The sequence below is a fragment of the Macrobrachium nipponense genome, chromosome 7 (genome assembly GCF_015104395.2).
Source record: "Macrobrachium nipponense isolate FS-2020 chromosome 7, ASM1510439v2, whole genome shotgun sequence".
Classification (NCBI taxonomy): Eukaryota; Metazoa; Arthropoda; class Malacostraca; order Decapoda; family Palaemonidae; genus Macrobrachium; species Macrobrachium nipponense.
This window is the reverse complement of record NC_061109.1, coordinates 111,907,103-111,925,820: the sequence shown is the minus strand read 5'-3', so window position 1 is coordinate 111,925,820 and position 18,718 is coordinate 111,907,103. Positions and strand designations below refer to the sequence as shown.

Genomic DNA, 18,718 nt, shown 5'->3' with positions numbered 1-18,718 from the left:
ATATGTTTCACTTTATTTTTTTTTTTATCAAGATGCCTTTGTGCTGCGCTTGAGTTAGCGACCTTTCATAATCTGTTTCAGTTAATTTATCTATGTATTATTTCGCTAAGATGTGCTACTTTTGTTATGTATGGACAGGAGTCACACTCGAATCCTGTGACATTGCATTATTATTCAGCAAAGGTTAATTATTCATATGGTAGCCATATGATTTCAAAATGTATAATATTGACTGGTATAAAAGTTATTTCAAGCATACAATATCAATACATATTTAGTCCACTATACCATCTAGTATTCTGAGTTCTTCCAGTCTGTTGAACGAATTTTTTTCTAGGAACATAATTTCTGGCAATGAAATTTAATGAGAAGATATAAAATTCGAATACTAAAAAGCAATGGAAATGGAATTTGCGGAGTTTTCTTTCTCATTTGGGTTACGGGATTTACCCTGACACGATTGTGCTGTAAATATAGATAGTGGACAGCGGTTTATATTTACGTTGAATTTGACGGTAGTTAAAAGATTTTAAAGTTCTGTAGTCGTCAGCTGATGTATTCATATTCAATTTGTAATTAATTTATACCAGTAACCAAAAATATTCAACGGATTTACTTTTAGTTCCATTGTAAATTCCAGGTACCTTTGGCAGTAATTGAAATCTTGTACGGCTTGAACATATTAACATGCAGTCGACAGTGACTGTGCCCTACTTTACTCTATACACCTCTACACAGCAATCGAAATTCCTAAACTTTAACGACGAATTAAGTTTTTTTTATATAATTCAGTAGAAATTCTAGTCTTTATTTGTTTAAGAATTAGATGCTAGCAGACCCAGTGTCATCGCCTAGATTGAAATCAGTGTAAATGCACATCCAGGAACGCATCTCGATCATACACTAGGTGTCATTTGTCACGTACGTTATTTCTAGGGGGCACACGAAAAGACAGTAAAGAAAACGTTCATGATTTTGGTTGCGACAGACTATTCACAACTATATGGTCACCAAAATGAGATCCTTTAGTCAATATTAAACATAAAGAAAAGCACGAACAGAGAATGCATCGGAATGGAAAGAATAAAAAAGAAAAAAAAGATTTGTCATAAACATCAGCAACGGCTTATTAAAGCATTAGCTTAGAGCAGATTCGTAATATAGCCTAGATATTTTTTTTAATAAATACTAGTTTAGCGTCAATCTTCACATTTTACAAAATTTACTTTTACAAGATAATCAACAAACAACAACATTCGAAAGATGTATTCCCTGTGTAGGACAAGACGCTAACGTTTAATTTGGTCTTTTACAGCATCTTCCCGCAAATAGAAGAGAGAAAGTATAACTTAATATTATTTATCACAAAGAAAGTCCAAGTCTATTAACCCAACATTTATTGAATAAATAAAAACATTAGTTTTAATGAAGCCTCTCCTTCGGAAGTCTATCGTCAGTTGTTTAGCATCAACAACCAATCAGGAGGCAGGTTTCTAAACTGGGTGACCAATGGGACTCAGGGTTACAAGTGGTGACAAGTTGTTGTTACAGATGTTATGGTGGTCTGTTGTCGTGTTCGTCGTCACTCGTCAGCCGTAATGGCTAGAGGAATCTGAATGATCACCAGTGCTGCTTTTTTTAAACCGTATTTATTGATATTGCACTGCATTAGCAATGCAGGTGAGTACGTACACCTAAGCCTTTCGTTTCATGAAAGGAGGAGCACTGTGTATAGAGTCGGGACCCTGATTCGGAAGTTGATGAAACTTGTTCCTCATCTCCCTGCCAGGGAGAATTTATATTTTTATTTATAGTATTCTCTTATTTACTCGTTTGACCTTCCTGTCCTTTCGTTTACGTTATGGGGACCTGTACCCTAATGCTTTTGTGTTTTGGAAGGAGCCGTTCGACTTCTTCCGTGCATGCTAAGCTTGTTTTCCTTCGACCTCTCCTCTGGCCGGGGTACTTTAGGGTAGGCGGTCGAGTGGATCAGGCTGCCTAAGGGTAGGCAGGTATTTGAGTTGATCGAGGTGTCTTAGGCGGGTGGGCAGTCGAGTGGCTTGGGCCACCTTATGTCCAAGCCCCCGTAAGCCAGGTAGGCAGTCGAGTGGATCAGACTACCTTAGAGGGACAGATATAGCTAGATTGGGCTGCCTTCGGATAGGAAGTCTTGAAACCTTGGCCAAGTGGCCTCACTAGACATTTTGGTAGATTTTTAAGTAGGAATGGCCCTAATTTTGTTTGGTTACCTACCTATATAGTATGTTGTCTAGACTTAGGGTAAATGACAGAGTTGCGACAGAGCGGCCACCGATCCCAGAATGTGGCCACCTTCCCCAAAAAAAGTAATGGTATTTCTACAGAAGCAGTCCGCACGGACTGCAAGGAACGTAAACGCGGATACGACATCCACCAGGGATTGGGGCGTCCAATGTATTTCGCCGTGTTTAGTACTGGCCCCTGGGGGTTTAATTACAGTCGTCCGAATAAATATTACTTAAAATTCTTGTTCAGTAGGTAAAACTGCATAGAAAAACTGCAACTGCCATAGTCTAGGCCGCCCTGGGTAAGTACCCTAGATCTACCAAAGTACTTTATTACTCTGCCACAAGGATCAGTCAAGAGTGTTTTCTCCTAGATTATGAAATAATGGGATAATTCAAGCACTTTTTTGGGAAGTGGCCGCATTCCAAAAGAGGTGGCCGCTATGTCGCCTTCAGTCATTTACCCTATAGAATAAATTGCTCTACCATTAGAAGTCAAATTTGTAAAGATTTAGGTTGGATCTACTATTTGGTACATTAGGGAAGGTAGGCAGCATTTTTGTTTTCATTAAAATTTCACAAGTGCTTGTTTTTTATACCAGAGTAATAGGTATTTGACGAATTTAGGTAAGACTGAAGACCTTGTCAGTCTCCAACCACAATATTTACCACCTATTACCTATGTATGTTTTGTCTTTTCCTTAATGTGTATGATATTTACCATCTTTTGTTTTGGTTACATGCATCCTTAGAGGCTGGCAGTAAATACGGTGCCCATTTTGCAAACAAACTGGTAGTTACTAAACCAGAATGGCACAGTAGTACATTTTATATTAGTTTTTTATTAACCTAATGTGCTCTTATTTCTTTTGTAAGCCTTTGGTTTTTGATTTGCTACTCCCCCTCCCCCAGATTTCAACAAACTACCAAGGGTAAACAACCGTGGACGATCCATCGTCATCGAGATGGCCAGGCCTTATTCACTCGATATTTGATTGGTGAAACGAGAATACAATTACAACTTTAAGCATACCATTCAAAAGATTGAAGTTTCGTCAACATAATGTGATATATGAAAACCCCATACGAACTAAAATAAGCATGTAAGCTCTTCATAAAATATGTTTTCAAGGCACTTTTGAAATCCAATATGGCGGCAATTGTGTGGCTGGCCAGTCTAACCACAGACAATCCACCATCTTTCCCAGCACTCATTTGAACAATGTTAGCGTATATATCTATGTAACATCTATTAATCTTACTTAAGATTGCAGTTGTAATCAGCATAATAAAACAACATTTTGTTGCTTAAATTAGTGAAAGTATGAAACTTTGTATTCCCGGGGTCATGATTTGGACTGAATTCATTTTTACCTTGTAATTGGTGGTTGCTAGATCTAGGGTACTTATCCGCGGCGGCCTAGACTATGGCAGTTGCGGTTTTTCTATGCAGTTTTACCTACTGAACAAGAATTTTAAGTAATATTTATTCGGACGACTGTAATTAACCCGCCAGGGGCCAGTACTAAACATGGCGAAATACATTGGACGCCCCAATCCCTAGTGAATGTCGTATATGCGGTTACGTTCCTTGCCGTCCGTGCGGACTGCTTTTGTAGAAATACCCGGTGGTTTTATCCTTACTGCCATCACAACTGAAACTCCACAGTGCTTATTTGATTGTAATTTTACACATTTTGGTCTTAATTCACTCCACATTGCACTTGAACCACTTTGCTGTTCCTGGTTCCTAAGTAATCACTCCGCAAACACAGTTACGAGCAGCAGACTATACTGATTATGAGGTGCAAAGCTTTATTCCCGTAATTGTTTACTTTACTCATTATTTAGTTTAACTTTACTTCAAAATGTTTATTTAATTCATGTCTATTATACCTTTTTTGCAACCAAATTAACCCTGAAAAATTACAAATATTTACGAGCAGACGACGCGAGGGAAAATGACTCATTGTTGCCAATCTAGTGGAGCGTCACGCATACGCTGATGCATTTACAAACTGTTTCCAATAATTCTAGTTGTCATAGTAATGCAGTAATGATAAAATTGTTGTAATATGTATATATACTACAAATAGATACTCTAATTTCACTGATTTCCCCGGTTTTGTGTAAGTCTCATACCCAGTTTGGAGGGTGAACACATACTAATTGACAACTGATAAACAATTGAAGAGCACAAAGCGCCGTAAAAAATGCTGTAGTCCCCTTGAATAAGTACGAATAAGTGCTGGTTAGAGGTCGGGTTTTCAATTGCTGTGATGAAAGTGCCCCCGTGTCTATGGGTACAAGTGGTGTGGGGATTTAGCACAGGAAATGGGAAGTTTGTCGACACAAGCGACTCCGCAAACATCGAGATGGTGTCAATCTTCTAAATATTCCGAGTTGTGAGTAAAAACTTCGAAAGCGTTTTGGGGTTGTGGGCACTGCTTTGGACACCCTTTTATTACCCCCTGTTTAAATCTTAAAATATGACCTTAATTTCTAACTTTGGAAAAAATGCTTATATCAAAAGGAGAGTAGAGGTCTTGAGCTCCTGTTATCACCACCAACTACTCATGACTGATGACCATCTCCGGTGTCAGGACGTGTTAAAAGTACTTTTTCGGAGGGTGACCTAGCCGCGGTAGTCGGTGAGTTGGCCAGTCCACGCGGTTGTTTACCCTAGTTACTTAAGCCCATGAATTTTTGAGAGAAAATTATTGAATTGACCATTAAGCTATATTTCATTGTGAGTATTTCTACCCTTACTTAGGCACTTGGCCCTAACTTGAATGGAGACTAAATAAGCTGGAATGCATGTTGTGAAGATTTACTTAGGGGGAATCTTTCATGATATGTTCTCAAGTACCTGTTCTATTTGTGGCAAGGTAAAAATTTGCGCTTGTTTATTCTAACAGAATTTGGAAATTTGTAAAACTTCTTTATTTACAGAACGAAAGGTATTGTCTTCTCCTTTTTCCAAACTTTGATTATTTGGGTGTGTTGAAAACTGTTATTTTGATTTTTTATTTCAATAGATTGCATGGTTTGGCTTTATTCTCAAGCCAATTGTTTCCCTTTGGTATATTTGAAAATGTAAAGAAAGAAAATTAGTATAGCATATAGTAGGAATGGTGTATTGTGATACACATTTTGTATTTTTTGCTTTTTGTTAATTATCACAGAGTACATAAGGAAAAATAAGCCCAAATGTCCCGTTCTTATATGGACTAGTTTAATCTGACAGCTCTGCTTGCATAAGAACTAGTTAAAATATCTATTTCTCTTTAGACATCCCAGAGTTACCAAATGTCAAAATGGTTATGGTTAATGTGGTCTAATTCTCTATGAATGTCAAATTTGTATGAGATGATGATTGGACTCCATCAGACTCAATGGATCACATTTGGAGGTAGTCAAGGGTTCTCATTTCCAAGGAAGTTTCAGACAAGCTGTAGTGGAGCATTGTATTGCATTGTAGATATGTACGTTACATGGATATAACGTCTTTGTTGTAAGCATTACGGCCAGTGCTTGGCAGAACTGTATTTAGTATACGTCCTGTACTAGCTGTGAATTGTGGAAAAAACTGTCGGCATAATTGACCCATGCTGGTGTTAAGCATCAATGTTTTATATAATAAAGCTGTATTTCTTTTACAACAGAACTGTGATTATTATGTAGTAAAGTTTACTGATTGAAATGACAGAAAATGAGAAATAGTACGTACATCATATAAACATGGTATAAAAAGGTGAAAGGTTTTCAAGGTACAGTTGGACAGAGGTTTACCTGTTACACCTTCTTGAAAGACTTTGAAAAATTATATGGTAACCGTGTTTACTGAGGGGGATGGGAGGGGGACTCTTTCTCTGTTAGCAAGAGTTCCACCAATAAACTTTGGAGTTCTTCTAGTGGGAGGAGTCATTAGGTGTGGTTGGAGAAAGACACACACACGGAGTAAAAAAAATATCTTAGCAGGTTATATCGCTGTAACTAAGAATGTCTCAATTTTAATATAAGTTTGTTTATTAAGATTCCATTTAACTTTCGGCTAAGGCGTTATCTTACCACTGTGTTTATTATTATATATCAGTCATATTCATTACACAATACTTCAAATTTATCAAAATTTGAAGTTATATTGGTATTGGTGAAAATCACGAACATCGTAACAGGATATTTTAACCTTTTCACATAAAGCAAGTTTACAGTATCGGTTGCAGTGTTTAATACAAATACGTAGTATAATAGGAAGCTACAAAGAGAAGTGCAGAAGCACTTGATTGAGTATTACCCAAAAAATCAGTGTAGGTGTTGAAAGTCTCTCTCTCTCTCTCTGTTTTGTAGCAGAATACTAACCATTTTATAATGGAATAAAGGTTTTTGACTTTTTGACTCTCTCTCTCTCTCTCTCTCTCTCTCTCTCTCTCTCTCTCTCTCTCTCTCTCTCTCTCTCTCTCTCTCTCTCTCTCTCTCTCATATTAGCTAACTTATAGTGACATGATGTCATCTAGAAATATCACTGCACTAAGTAGGCAGGCAGTTTTGATATGTTATTAAGACCCTCTAATCCTGACTAAACTAATATACATATATTTTTGGGGGGGTGGGGTTGGGGATGGAGTTATTGTTGTTGAGCAGTCTTACAGGTTCTGGAATTCTAAAATGTAATTCAAACTGACAAGCTTCTTGCTTTTGCTGTACCAATGTCAGCCTGGCTTTGCTACAACTTTTATCTTTAATGCCTGTATGGTTTTTTTAGTGTTTATCCTAATACTGTTACGGTACTGTAGATTTTCTGAATACAACAACATTTAAAGAAGAAAGATGGGTTAAACTTTCTCTCTCTCTCTCTCTCTCTCTCTCTCTCTCTCTCTCTCTCTCTCTCTCTCTCTCTCTCTCTCTCTCTCTCATGTATAGTTTGAATTACATTTTAGAATTCCAAAGCCTTTAAGACTGCTTAACAACAATAACTCCACCCCCCAAAAAATATATGTATATTAGTTTAGTCAGGACTAGAGGGTCTTAATGACATATCAGCTTGCATACTTAGCAGGGTGGTATTTCTCAATGACATCATGTCACTTTAAGTTAGCTAATATGAGAGAGAGAGAGAGAGAGACTTTCAACACTTCACTGAGTTTTAGGGTAATCAATCAAGTGCTGTTGTGCTTCTCTTTATAGCTTCCTATTATAGTATTTGTAGGAAACACACTGTAACCGATACTGTAAACTTGGCTTATGTGATAAGGTTAAATTATCTTGTTATGATGATCGTGATTTTCGCCAATACTTATATGACTTTAGAATTTTAATAAATTGTAAGTATTGTGTAATGATTATGACTGATATATAATAATAAACACAGTGGTAAGATAATGCCTTAGCCAAAAAATAAATGGAATCTTAATAAGCAAACTTTATTAAAAGTGAGGCAGTAATCTTAGTTACAGCAATATAACCTGCTCAAAATTTTTTTTTCATTCAGAGTGTGTGTGCGTGTGTGGGAGGGGGATTCTCCAACCATACCTAATAACTCCTTCCACTAGAATTCCAGAGTTTAATGGTAGAACTCTTGCTAACAGAGACAAAGTCCTCCCCCCATCCCCCTCAGTAAACACCGTTACCATATAATTTTTCGAAGTCTCTCAAGAAGATGTAACGGGTAAACCTGTGTCCAAATGTACATTGATGATAAATATACACCTTTATTTATTTGGTATCGTGCTAAGGATTGTTGTATGTTTTGGCAGGGAAAAGAGCGATATAGTAGCAAATTGTTATAAGTTCCATTTAATTGTTTTGTCACATTTGGCAGCTTAAATAGGTTGATAAAAGTTCTGATTAGTGCATGTCAGGTTAGCTGCATTTTCTGTTTATAGGCTAGAAACGATAGAGAAGTTGGACAATATTATAAAAGGTTTTATGTAAATATTGACTATGTTCATATTGAAAGGAAATACTATTTTTTAAAATATTGATGACCTGATGTAATATTTGGCTGTCTGTTACTTCATTGTGGATGAAAAGTGTAATTCTTGAGTTTTGTCAAAACTGGAATTTACAAGAAAATGAGGTAATGTACTTGTAATTTTGTAAAACAAAATGACAGTTTAATAGGTGGTTTGTGCTAACTCATGGCATCTATAATTGGATTCAGGTCAAGTTATTTCAGGCTTAAGTACCCTTGGTCTTGTTCAGCATGTTGCCTATTTCTGTGAAGTAGGTATAAAGTTACATTCTTTGAACTGAATTCATATTTTTCTGGGTAAGATAAGGATTTCTGAACTCAGATGCGTGTCAACTGGCAAGTGCTGAATCACTTTAGCTTTGCCTGTGCCCTTTTTTTTTGGTAGTCTGTTGGGTCTGCATGTTCTGTTATTTGTTGTTGCATCCACTGACAAGATCCCATGGAAATGTGTCAATTGTATACTTCATGTTTGCTTATGTTCACAAACTGCTCTTGTACCATTTTATTGTATACAAGAATTGCAAAAGAAAGGTTATTCAAAGTTATTGGTAATGGTCGTGTTTGCTTATGTTCACAAACTGCGCTTGTACCATTTTATTTTATACAAGAATTGCAGAAGAAATGTTATTCAAAGTTATTGGTAATGGTAATCCTCTACATCCTCTTTTAAATATCCTGGTGGGTTATAGTATTTATAGGTGACAAATGCTCTTGGTGCTTGACATGCACAAGTTCAGAAATGATAAATATACCACATTCAGCAAGTGATTGTTTGTAAGTGTATTCAGTCTGGCAAATGTGAGGGATTGATTTTTTACACAGTAAACTAAGGGTTTGACATTAGTTGCAGCCAAGGCCTGAACCCTTACATTGATAAATCCCTTCAGTCTGGACAATTTCAAAACTGGCTGATCTCTCTTACACTGGGCTTAGAATAGACAAATTTCTCCCTTGAAGAGGTAGGGACTAAATTGGGTGCTGCCAAATTTCATTTTTTTGTGGTTGTGACTGCAGCAGGCTCATTCAGGTAAGCAACTTCAATTTTTCTCTATAGAGCAGCATGGTGCAGTTGAGGGACTATATTCCCTGCATAAAAGGCACCTTAGGGATTTGTAGCAAGGAAATGTGTGCAAAAGTAGTTATTTATCTCCCACAATTTTCAGCTTGATTTTATGGACCTCTTTAAGACAAAGAATTGTAGGAACTTTCACTAGAATAAAACAGCAAGTTCCAGTGAGAGTACCCAGGATGATGACAAGTTCTTTATTTCCCCACTGGTGATGCAGTTTGGTACTTCCTCCTGTATTAAAAGCATCATGTGATCAGTTCCCCTCTTTGTAAAATTTTGTTATTTTCTTATTGGCTAGGTGCAGGAAGGGAATTTGTAATTTGACACAACAGTATGGTAAATCTCACAGTTTGGTTGCTAAACCTGAGTTCACTTAATTCCAGTACGTATAGGTGTATGTCATATGCTTGTCTCTGTGGAAAATTCAGGTTGGCTGTCTTTTGAGTACAGTATTGTGTTCTTATTTCTTAGTCTGTGCATACTGTATATATGGTAGATTTTTTCCTTTTAATTTACTGTCTTTGGTTATCAGTGGTAAGTACATCAAAAGATTTCCTTCCATGCAAAGGCTTTTTACTGCTGTTAATATCCTGTCCAAAATCGTAATCTTGTCATCCTACTTTCGTCTTTCCCTGGGTTAAATGTAGGTTACTAAGGTTATTGTTGTTAAATATCGACATGTTCTGGCCATTGGACATGTAGAGTGATCTTAGGCATTAGTAGAGTAAATGTTTTTAAGTTATAAGCCTTAGGATATCCTGTTTTGTATATCCTGTAGATTTTGGTTTCTGTGTAAATATTAGATGTGCATTCTTGATATGCCAAGTTTTTAGACCTATGTTTTAGGTCATGAGGTATGCAACACAGCATACCTAAAGTATTTCCAGGTCCTTAGTAAAATAGCTGTTGGGTTTGGTAGATTAGTTGGCCATCCATTTATACAGTACATTACTGTATTGTTTTCTTACAGAGGATGGATATCACTGAAGCAGCTGTTGTACAACCTTATAAAAAGAAGGTAAGCTTTAGTCATTGTAGTTGAGTGTATTATTGTGCCGTAAACTTGCCTGTAGATGAGCTACTGTATAGTAGAAACTTGGTCAACATAGCCTTTTGCTTATCCTCTCCACAGATGATGATTAGTAGAGATGGCAGGAGGTCATTTGTGTGCCAGCCAGGTTCATCTGTCACCTTTTACCCTACTTTTTATATACAGAATATTGCATGACTTGCTATCTCTTCCAGTAGGTTAGGATATGAAGAATAATATGTAGACTTTGAAGAGGTAGTTACCACTTGGGTGCTTAGTGTAATGCTTCTTATTTTAGGGGCGGGGGTTTTGGGGTTTCTGTGTTAATGTCCTAAGAGTTTGACATGATACCCTTGCTCTGTGCAAGCATCCAGTGCTGTGATGCTACCAGTGGACAACCTTCAGGCTGTTGTCAAACTTGAGTGTTGAAGTGGATGATTTGGTTGCTATACGTAAGTTTAAGGAATGGCCTGTATTCATAAAAAAGTAATTAAAGGTTTGGTATGAATTGTTGAGGTTGCTACAGTGCTTGAGTTGAGAAGTCTTGTGTAGCCATTAATTATAGGGTCTGTATATTTTGTGTATTTATATAGATCAGGATCTTGACACAAAGGAATATTGTACTTTGATATTGGGTTATTACGTTGAAGGTTTGTTGCTGTACAGTAGTTTTCTTTTCTTCACTATCCTCTGTGGTTAGATAGAGTGAAAGGTAGTTATAATTTATTTTTTCATAAGCATTGTATTGTTGATCTTCTTGGTATTTTCCAGATCTGTTATGCATGTAAGGAGGGGTTATAGGAATGTTGGTATCCCAGCCTTGCTTTCAAAGCACTTTTTAATTTCTTGTTACATTAGATATGTACACCAACTTCATTTTTGTGCATTATGTACTTAAGAATGTATTACAATTGGTACTATGTCATCAGGTTATCAGTTATTGAAAATGGCTTGAAATTGATGAATCTGTAGACTGTGTGCATTGATTGAAATGGTAAATGTCTTATCAGTGACCTTCAGGACCTCAGCAGAATTAAAACTCAAAATGTTAGCAGATTTAAGGTGTTGTGTAGGAGGACTAATATGGGATGAAGTCTTGATGTTCAACTAGAAGCTGACTGTTGTAAAGTCTGTAATGTGGAAAGGTTATTATGAAGTGCAGTATTTTCACTGATGTATGTTACATGGTTGAAATGTAACAAAACTTTTGGTTTTTTTTACAAATATTTTTGATGTATAATAATTCAAAACCAAAGTGAAGGCTTATAATTTTCAAATTGTTACTGTGCATGCTGACATTGATAGTTTTGACATCATCCTAACTTCATTATACTTACATAAAATACTAATGTCTTTTTAACTGGTCACTGAAGTGTCCTTCATAAAATTGTGTGAATTTGCGAGTTTTCAGCACCAATGGACAAATGATAAGTAATCATTACTGTGCTGTGCTTCATTGAGTCAAATGAGTATTTGTAAATTTTTTTTTCAATTTTGTTTTGTTTACAGGAGAATAATGCTAGGTTACTTTGTGAAAATTGGAGCCAAATTGTGATGTCAAGATGGTGTTTAATGTGTTGCTGAGAATTTATTTGTGTTTTGTTAATTTTTACTATTGCTTCCATTGATTTCATTACAGCTGGAGTAATATGTCTGGCTCTGGTTAGTTTGATGGTTACAAGTATTATTGTGTTATTGTAGAGGTGTATTGTTTCATATTTCTGAAGACATTACAATTGATATACGTAGGTGACATACTTATTTGATTTGATGTCCAGGCTTGTCTGGGGTTCACTCACTGTGAAACCAATTCATGAACTGGTTCTTGTAATTGTGGCTTTGCAAAAGCTTATTTTATTATTATTTGTTTTTCATATTACCAAAGTACTTACACATCATACTAATGCTTTTGTTTCTGTAATTTCAGCCTGAAGACCCTCCCTTTTTAACTGTTGGGACAGAAGTTTCTGCTAAGTACAAGGGTGCATTTTGTGAAGCCAAAGTTCACAAAGTTGTTAAAGTTGTTAAAGTTAAGGTAAGGTCAGCTAAGCTCAGCTCAGCTCAGCTTAGTTCATCTCTCTCTCTCTCCTCCAGTCTCTCTCGCGACGATCTCTCCTCTCTTCTCATCGTTCTCCTCTCTCTCTCTCTCTCTCTCTCTCTCTCTCTCTCTCTCTCTCTCTCTCTCTCTCTCTCTCTCATTTACTGTGCATTGGTACTATTGTTCTGTTCTTGATTATGAATATTTTAACTTTGAGTGTACAGTCGACCCCTGGTATTCGCGGGCAATGTGTACCACAATCCCTCACAAATAGCTAAAATCCACAAATTCTTGACACCCCTCTAAAAATTTGTATAACTCCCTATTTTTGTATAAGTAACTTAGCCAGAAATTACATAGCTATAAGTTCCACGTATACAGCAGTTTTTAATTCCAAATTTCGCCAGTAACGTTTCAAACTATTGTGTAGGTGACCAGTCCTGCCCACTAGTGGGAGAATAAGAATAACTGTAAGGAGAAGGCTTGGTTTGTTCCTGCCGTCATCCAGCGAACACCTGTGATGGCGGTGGCTTGTTCATTATTTTCTGGCCATTTATCTGGATTTCAGTGGTGAGCATTCCCACTGGAATGCAATTTTGTAACCTTCGATGGAATCTCGGGATGATTTCTTTGTTTTTTGCTATTATTGAGCTATTATTTGTTTACCTTTGTGAGCTGACAATAATAGTTTGGCACCAAAATTAATTCTTATATTTTATCCCATTCCTTTAGGCTAAACTTTGCATAATTTTTTTGTTTACCTGGCCTCATTATGTATTTGTAAGCCATCGGTATATAGTTTAGCCTATTATTAAATTCTTGAAGGTTGTTTCCAAATATAAATGCTCGAAAACTCTTTATTACCTCAAAGTAGTAATTTTTTTATGTTTTGTCATTCTTTTAGGCTAAAAGCTAGACAACTTTTGCTCATTTTTTGCCTAGGTATGTGTTGATGAAAACAAAAAAAATTCAGTTTTCATAGTTTTCAATATACACCCAAAGCATTGAAAGTAAGTTTTTCTTGGGAGTTTTGACGATTTTCCTGCGTATGACAATTTTCAGCTTACGACGCGACTCAATAATGGAACCCCCGTTGTAAACTGGGGACTGCCTGTACATCATTCATCATTGCATGTCTGCGTACGTGATTCTTCTTCGTGGTTGTGAATGGACATGTATGTGTGATTCTTCTCGGTCGGGGACGGACGCACATGTATTCATTCTTTTGTGGATTTGTCTTCGAGGGGAAGAGATGCCATTCTTCCTTCGAGGACGAGCTCTCCAGTGTTCAGAGGAAGTGCTAGGGATCTTTCTCTTCATTCTATTAAGGGTCTTCAAACTTCAATGCAGGATGCAGACAATTGAAGAGTCAGGAATTTCTTTCTTCCTACATGGAGGTTATTGACCTCATTCATTAGTACATTAATCTTTCTAAGAGGACTGAGACTCCGTCTTCAGTGACCCCTACAGGCATAAGGCCTTGCTTGGACCAAGGAAGGATGTGAAGACTGTTTTGAGCTGCCATGTTCTGGGTATGCTAACTCCATTTTTGCAGCATCTGAATTCCTTGGTTTCAGGATGGGGCAATTTTCTCCATTCCATCAGGTGTCTTTCAAGCTTCTTCCCCCTCTTCTTATTGTACAGCTGGTGAATAGACAGGTTAATTTGGACGTGATTCGTCTGAAGCCTGGATGGACCTTGGATGAGGTTAGGGCTGAGGGCCCATCGTTAATCTTTCAAGAAGCTTCTACTTTTGAGTTGACTGCCTCCTTTGCCTTTCAGACTGTCTCTTGGCTGGACTTGTGGTCATCAGCAGTGGCTAGGATAATGTCGTACCATTCTGCGAGAGGATCTGTCAGCACTCCTTCTTTTCTTCAGGTTGCTGCAATATTGTGTGAAGGCTTTTCATACCTGGGTCATCTTAATGCTCATTTGTGGGCTAACTTGCTCCCAATTAGAAGGGACTCAGTCCTTTCTAAGGTGGCTCATTCTGTAGATACGGATTCCTTGTTGTCTCTGCAGAATGGAGATCTTCTAGAATCCTTGCTTCTCCCACCCTGAGATCAGTTGGAGGCTGTGATAGACATGGTAGGCTGACTGTAATAATCGGTTAGTCCAGCAGGCCATCACTAAATTGACGGCTCGGCCTTGCCCTCCAGCTTCAAGGCAGAGTAGGCAGTCTCCTCCCAGGAAGACATAGATCTCTCTTGATCAAAGTAAATTTCTATGCTTCTCAAGCGTTTTGAGCAGTCCTGTTTCCCAAGAGATCTCAAACTTCCAAACTGGGACTTAACCATGGTGCTCAGCAGCCTCATTTGCCCTCCGTATGAACCCTTGCGAGGCTCAACGGTTTTCTTATTGCTCTTGGCTTCTTCAAAGAGGGTCAGTGAATTACATTGACTCTTTTAATGTTAAATATATGATGGGTTGGAGTTTCGTATCCTTCGGATTTGTCATAGAATTTGTAGAAAACTCAAAATCCCTCTATTCATGATGACAGATTAGAATGTTTATCCCCTCTCTTTGGGATTTTGTTGGTGATTGATGACCCAGGTGAATTGCTGTTATGCCAGCGGAGCACTGCACAGCTATCTAAAAAGGACTCTGCCTCCCAGACCTGATAGTCTTTGGTTATGTAAAGTGATTAGACATGCTTGCACCTCTGCTTTACATTCAGATGCCGATACAGTGCGCGCAAGAGCACGTGATGTTAGGAATCTGGGCCCTACCATCACTTTTAAGAAGAATTGAGGGTTCACAGGATTTTGAAGGCTGGTACCTGGCTTTGCCAAACCACCTTCACATCCTTCATATCTTCCGACTCAGTTGGTGTAATAGAAGAGCACAGATGACAGACGCATCTATAAAGAGAGCTGGTAAAGGCACAAGTAGTGGTTTAATAGCATCAGAAATGGCAACAACGCAGAAGAGAGAGAAGTAGCAAGCAGTGGCAAGACTGATCGTAGAATAGCAAAAGAGATAGCAGGAGGAGGAAGATAACAAACATTACAAGAGCAGCAAATGCAACAGGCATAGCAACAAGTAGGAGACAACTAGAACAGCCGACTTGGTAAATGTATTGGGTAACGTGTGCCACAGGCACTGCAGGTAAAGGTAAAGCAAAATTGCTGCATAAGTTTGCATAAGCAGGCACATTGAGTTCAGTAGTAAGTATGCAAAGCAGGAACAAAAAATGTAGACTGACAAAACACCAAGAGCTGCTGGCCCAATGTGTGCAGCAGTATATAAGCCCAACACTAGAGGCAGTAGCCTGGCAAAGGTGGTACTGTATATTTTCTAACATGGACAAAAAGGTGATTGTTTGCAACTGTAAAAAGATTCTGTCATTGGAGTGTCTAGCAGGTCAGACAATTGTTTAGGCTTGACAGTTTCCATTGGCAACAAACACAAAAGAAACAAAGCAGGCAGGCATGAAGCACTCAGATGGGATAAACTGGTTATGGGGCACAACATCCAAAGCAGAGGTTGAGAACTGTGACCTGTGGGCTCTTTCCCATAGTGTGACTAATGCACTGGCAACCAGTGCCAACACGTCTCGGGTAAAAGTGGGGAAGCAGTGCTCCATGTTAAAGTGCAGTAGGATCATTAGAAAAAGTACTAGAGAACAATACAGAAATATCAGGATTATCACAAAACCAGATGAGCAGAATTCAGGGCTGCAAAGACTGTGAAAAATAGGTAGAAACTCTGGTACTTTGGGTGAAACCATGATTTACAGGTAGTAAACGTTATGCTTGGATTTTTTTTTTAGGAGAAACTGAAAAAAAGTAAATAGCTGTGAGAAAGAAAATTACAATGTTGAATATTGCAACTGTTGATATTACCAGGCATGAAAGCTGAGGAAATTATAGTAGATATATCCAGTGCTACAGACATGAACAGTTAAGAGGTTAATTAGCATCTACTGATGGATCCCAGTGGTGCATGCAAGAACAAGTACTCGCTTGTGTCTTAAAGAATGTCCCTTTGATTATGAGATTAGGAATTTGTTTACAGGAAAGTGGACTGGTAATTTGATGTTTTTTGGCTTGTTTCACATTAGTGTTTATGCATTATGAATAAATCATTGTCGTCTTAGGAAAATTTCAGTGGTATTTTGTATTAAAAAGGTTCTGTTAATAGTCAGCCAAGGAGAAATTCATGTAAAAGTGTAGTGATAGGCTGTTTATTAAAGCTCTGATTCTTTTCACACTAAGAATAGGTGATAAACCAGTATAATTTATTAGTCTTATTAATACACCATATATATGGTTATATGTATAGTGGTTCATTTGTGTTTTTATGAAGTTTTCAATTTCATTTTTGCAGTTTCATTATTGTAGAAATCTTAATGGATATGATTTTTAGTACTTACCCTCAGACACACATGGTGCAATGTACTGTGGTGTGTTCTGTTAAATATAGAATATGAGAAAGATGTTAGTGTAATAAACAAGATAATATAGGATTCCCGCCAGTTTTGTTCTTAAGGTTGTTAGTTTTGGTTTTAACAGTTTTATTTTATTGGGTTTCAAATTTCACATTAATTATATGTATATGTTGGTACAGCAGCATCCAGAATTATTATTTGCAGGAAATGCTGAGTGACTTTTTATTTGTGAAAATAAAAAGTCACTCAGCATTTTTGTACAATTCTGTCATTTATGCTGTTAAATTTTGTACATTCTGTCATTTATGCTGTTTTACTCAAAAGTGTATTAATCCAGCTGTCAGATTTGTTTTATGGAGTCTTCTTCCTCAGGTAACTTTTAAACTTGGGTTGGGATCAGCTGTTGTGTCCGATGACCAAGTGAAAGGAGTATTGAAAATTGGTGCCCAAGTAAAGGCCAGTCATCCGGATAAGAATCAGTATGTTGATGCTATAGTGAACAAGATACAAGACTGCAGTCAGTACACAGTGGGTAAGTGTATGCTGGTCAATTTGTTTTCTATTGGGTAAATGTTTGGAGGGAAAAATTCTGAATAAAAAGATGACAACTTGTGGTAAAACAGGGGAATAATGCATTTTATTTGGGAGATCAAACTTTATTGATCTTAAGACCTTAGTGCTTTCAAATGAACTGTCACTTGCAGTGGCAGCACATTTCTTGTTTGTATAGTATACACAGCAAATTTGTTCTGAATCTTATTTGTTCATATATGAAACAAACCTTCGGTCTTAACATTAGGATAATACTAGCGCCAAACTGGAAACCAGTAGAATTAATGATGAACTTGTGAGATCCAGGGACTATTGGCATCTATACCAGGTCATGGGGTATTGTAGTTCCCAGAATGCCCTTGGTGTCCCGTGACCCATCAGTTACTTTCCTACCACCTTTAAGATAGGACGTGATTACTTTCTATCTGTTTTAAGGGGGCCGGCTGGCTAATGCCATTCTTTAAGGACAGGACTTTGATATTCATATCACTTGATGAGGTGACTTGGGACATCAAACTGCATATGATTTTAGCCTCTGACCTTCGGTTTTGTGACACCAGGGCGATTTATCCCGAAAATAACCATTTTTCAAATTCTATCTCCTCCCCAAGACCTGGGATTACTACCATATATAGACCTGATGTAGACCTCCAATCAAATGAGGAGTTTTTTTTTTTTCTAAAAGTCATCTTTTTGCTAGATATGAATTTTTCATTATGGTAAAAAAACCTATAAATTAGGAAAACAAAATTTATAAAAAAAAGACGAAACAAAAATTGGAAAAAAGGGCTTCATTTGATTGTTCTATAACGTCTTTCTGAGTTATATACCAAATTCCAATGTTATAGCTTTAAAACTAAGTGAGAAGATAGATTTTGAAGGTCAATAACTATATTTTTGAGGTACGGGCGTTCAAAGTTTTTCTTCGTATTTTTATAATGACAATGTTAATAAATAATGATTATTATGAATGTATATTTCTTTTTTGTGTATTAATAAACCAAAACTATTTTATTTATCATAATTTAATCATAAATGATGATCCCTTTGCTCATATATCGTAGCTTGGGGCACTGCGTCAGGCAAGACGGGGCACTCCTTCCTACGCAACTCTCTCTCTCCTTCACTAACTCGGCTTATTACAGCGAATTTTCTTCTTCTGTATGTTAGCTAGATGTTTTCTTAGTATTTTCCGTTTTGGCATGATGAAATCTGGCCGAAACAAAAATAAACAAACGTAAATGCAAGAGAATGTCAAGAAGTGAAATTCGAAGTTGTACTCTCTTTTTACAAAGACAATGTTAATAAATCATGATTATTATGAATTTCATATTCCTTTTTGGGTATTAATAAACCAAAACTATTTTATTTATCATAAATTAAGATCCCTTTGCTCAAAGA

General features: G+C 37.1%; 1 protein-coding gene across 1 annotated transcript in view; it reads left to right on the top strand.

Annotated features, from left to right (window-relative positions):
* Positions 1–1,522: 1,522 nt before the first annotated feature.
* Positions 1,523–18,718, top strand: part of LOC135217523 (AT-rich interactive domain-containing protein 4B-like) — a 137,989-nt gene continuing 120,793 nt past the window's right edge. Inside the window, 4 exon segments of the mRNA XM_064253485.1 lie at positions 1,523–1,680; positions 10,278–10,325; positions 12,265–12,372; positions 17,138–17,297. Coding sequence (XP_064109555.1) covers positions 1,675–1,680; positions 10,278–10,325; positions 12,265–12,372; positions 17,138–17,297 — 322 coding nt within the window. The 5' untranslated portion in view covers positions 1,523–1,674.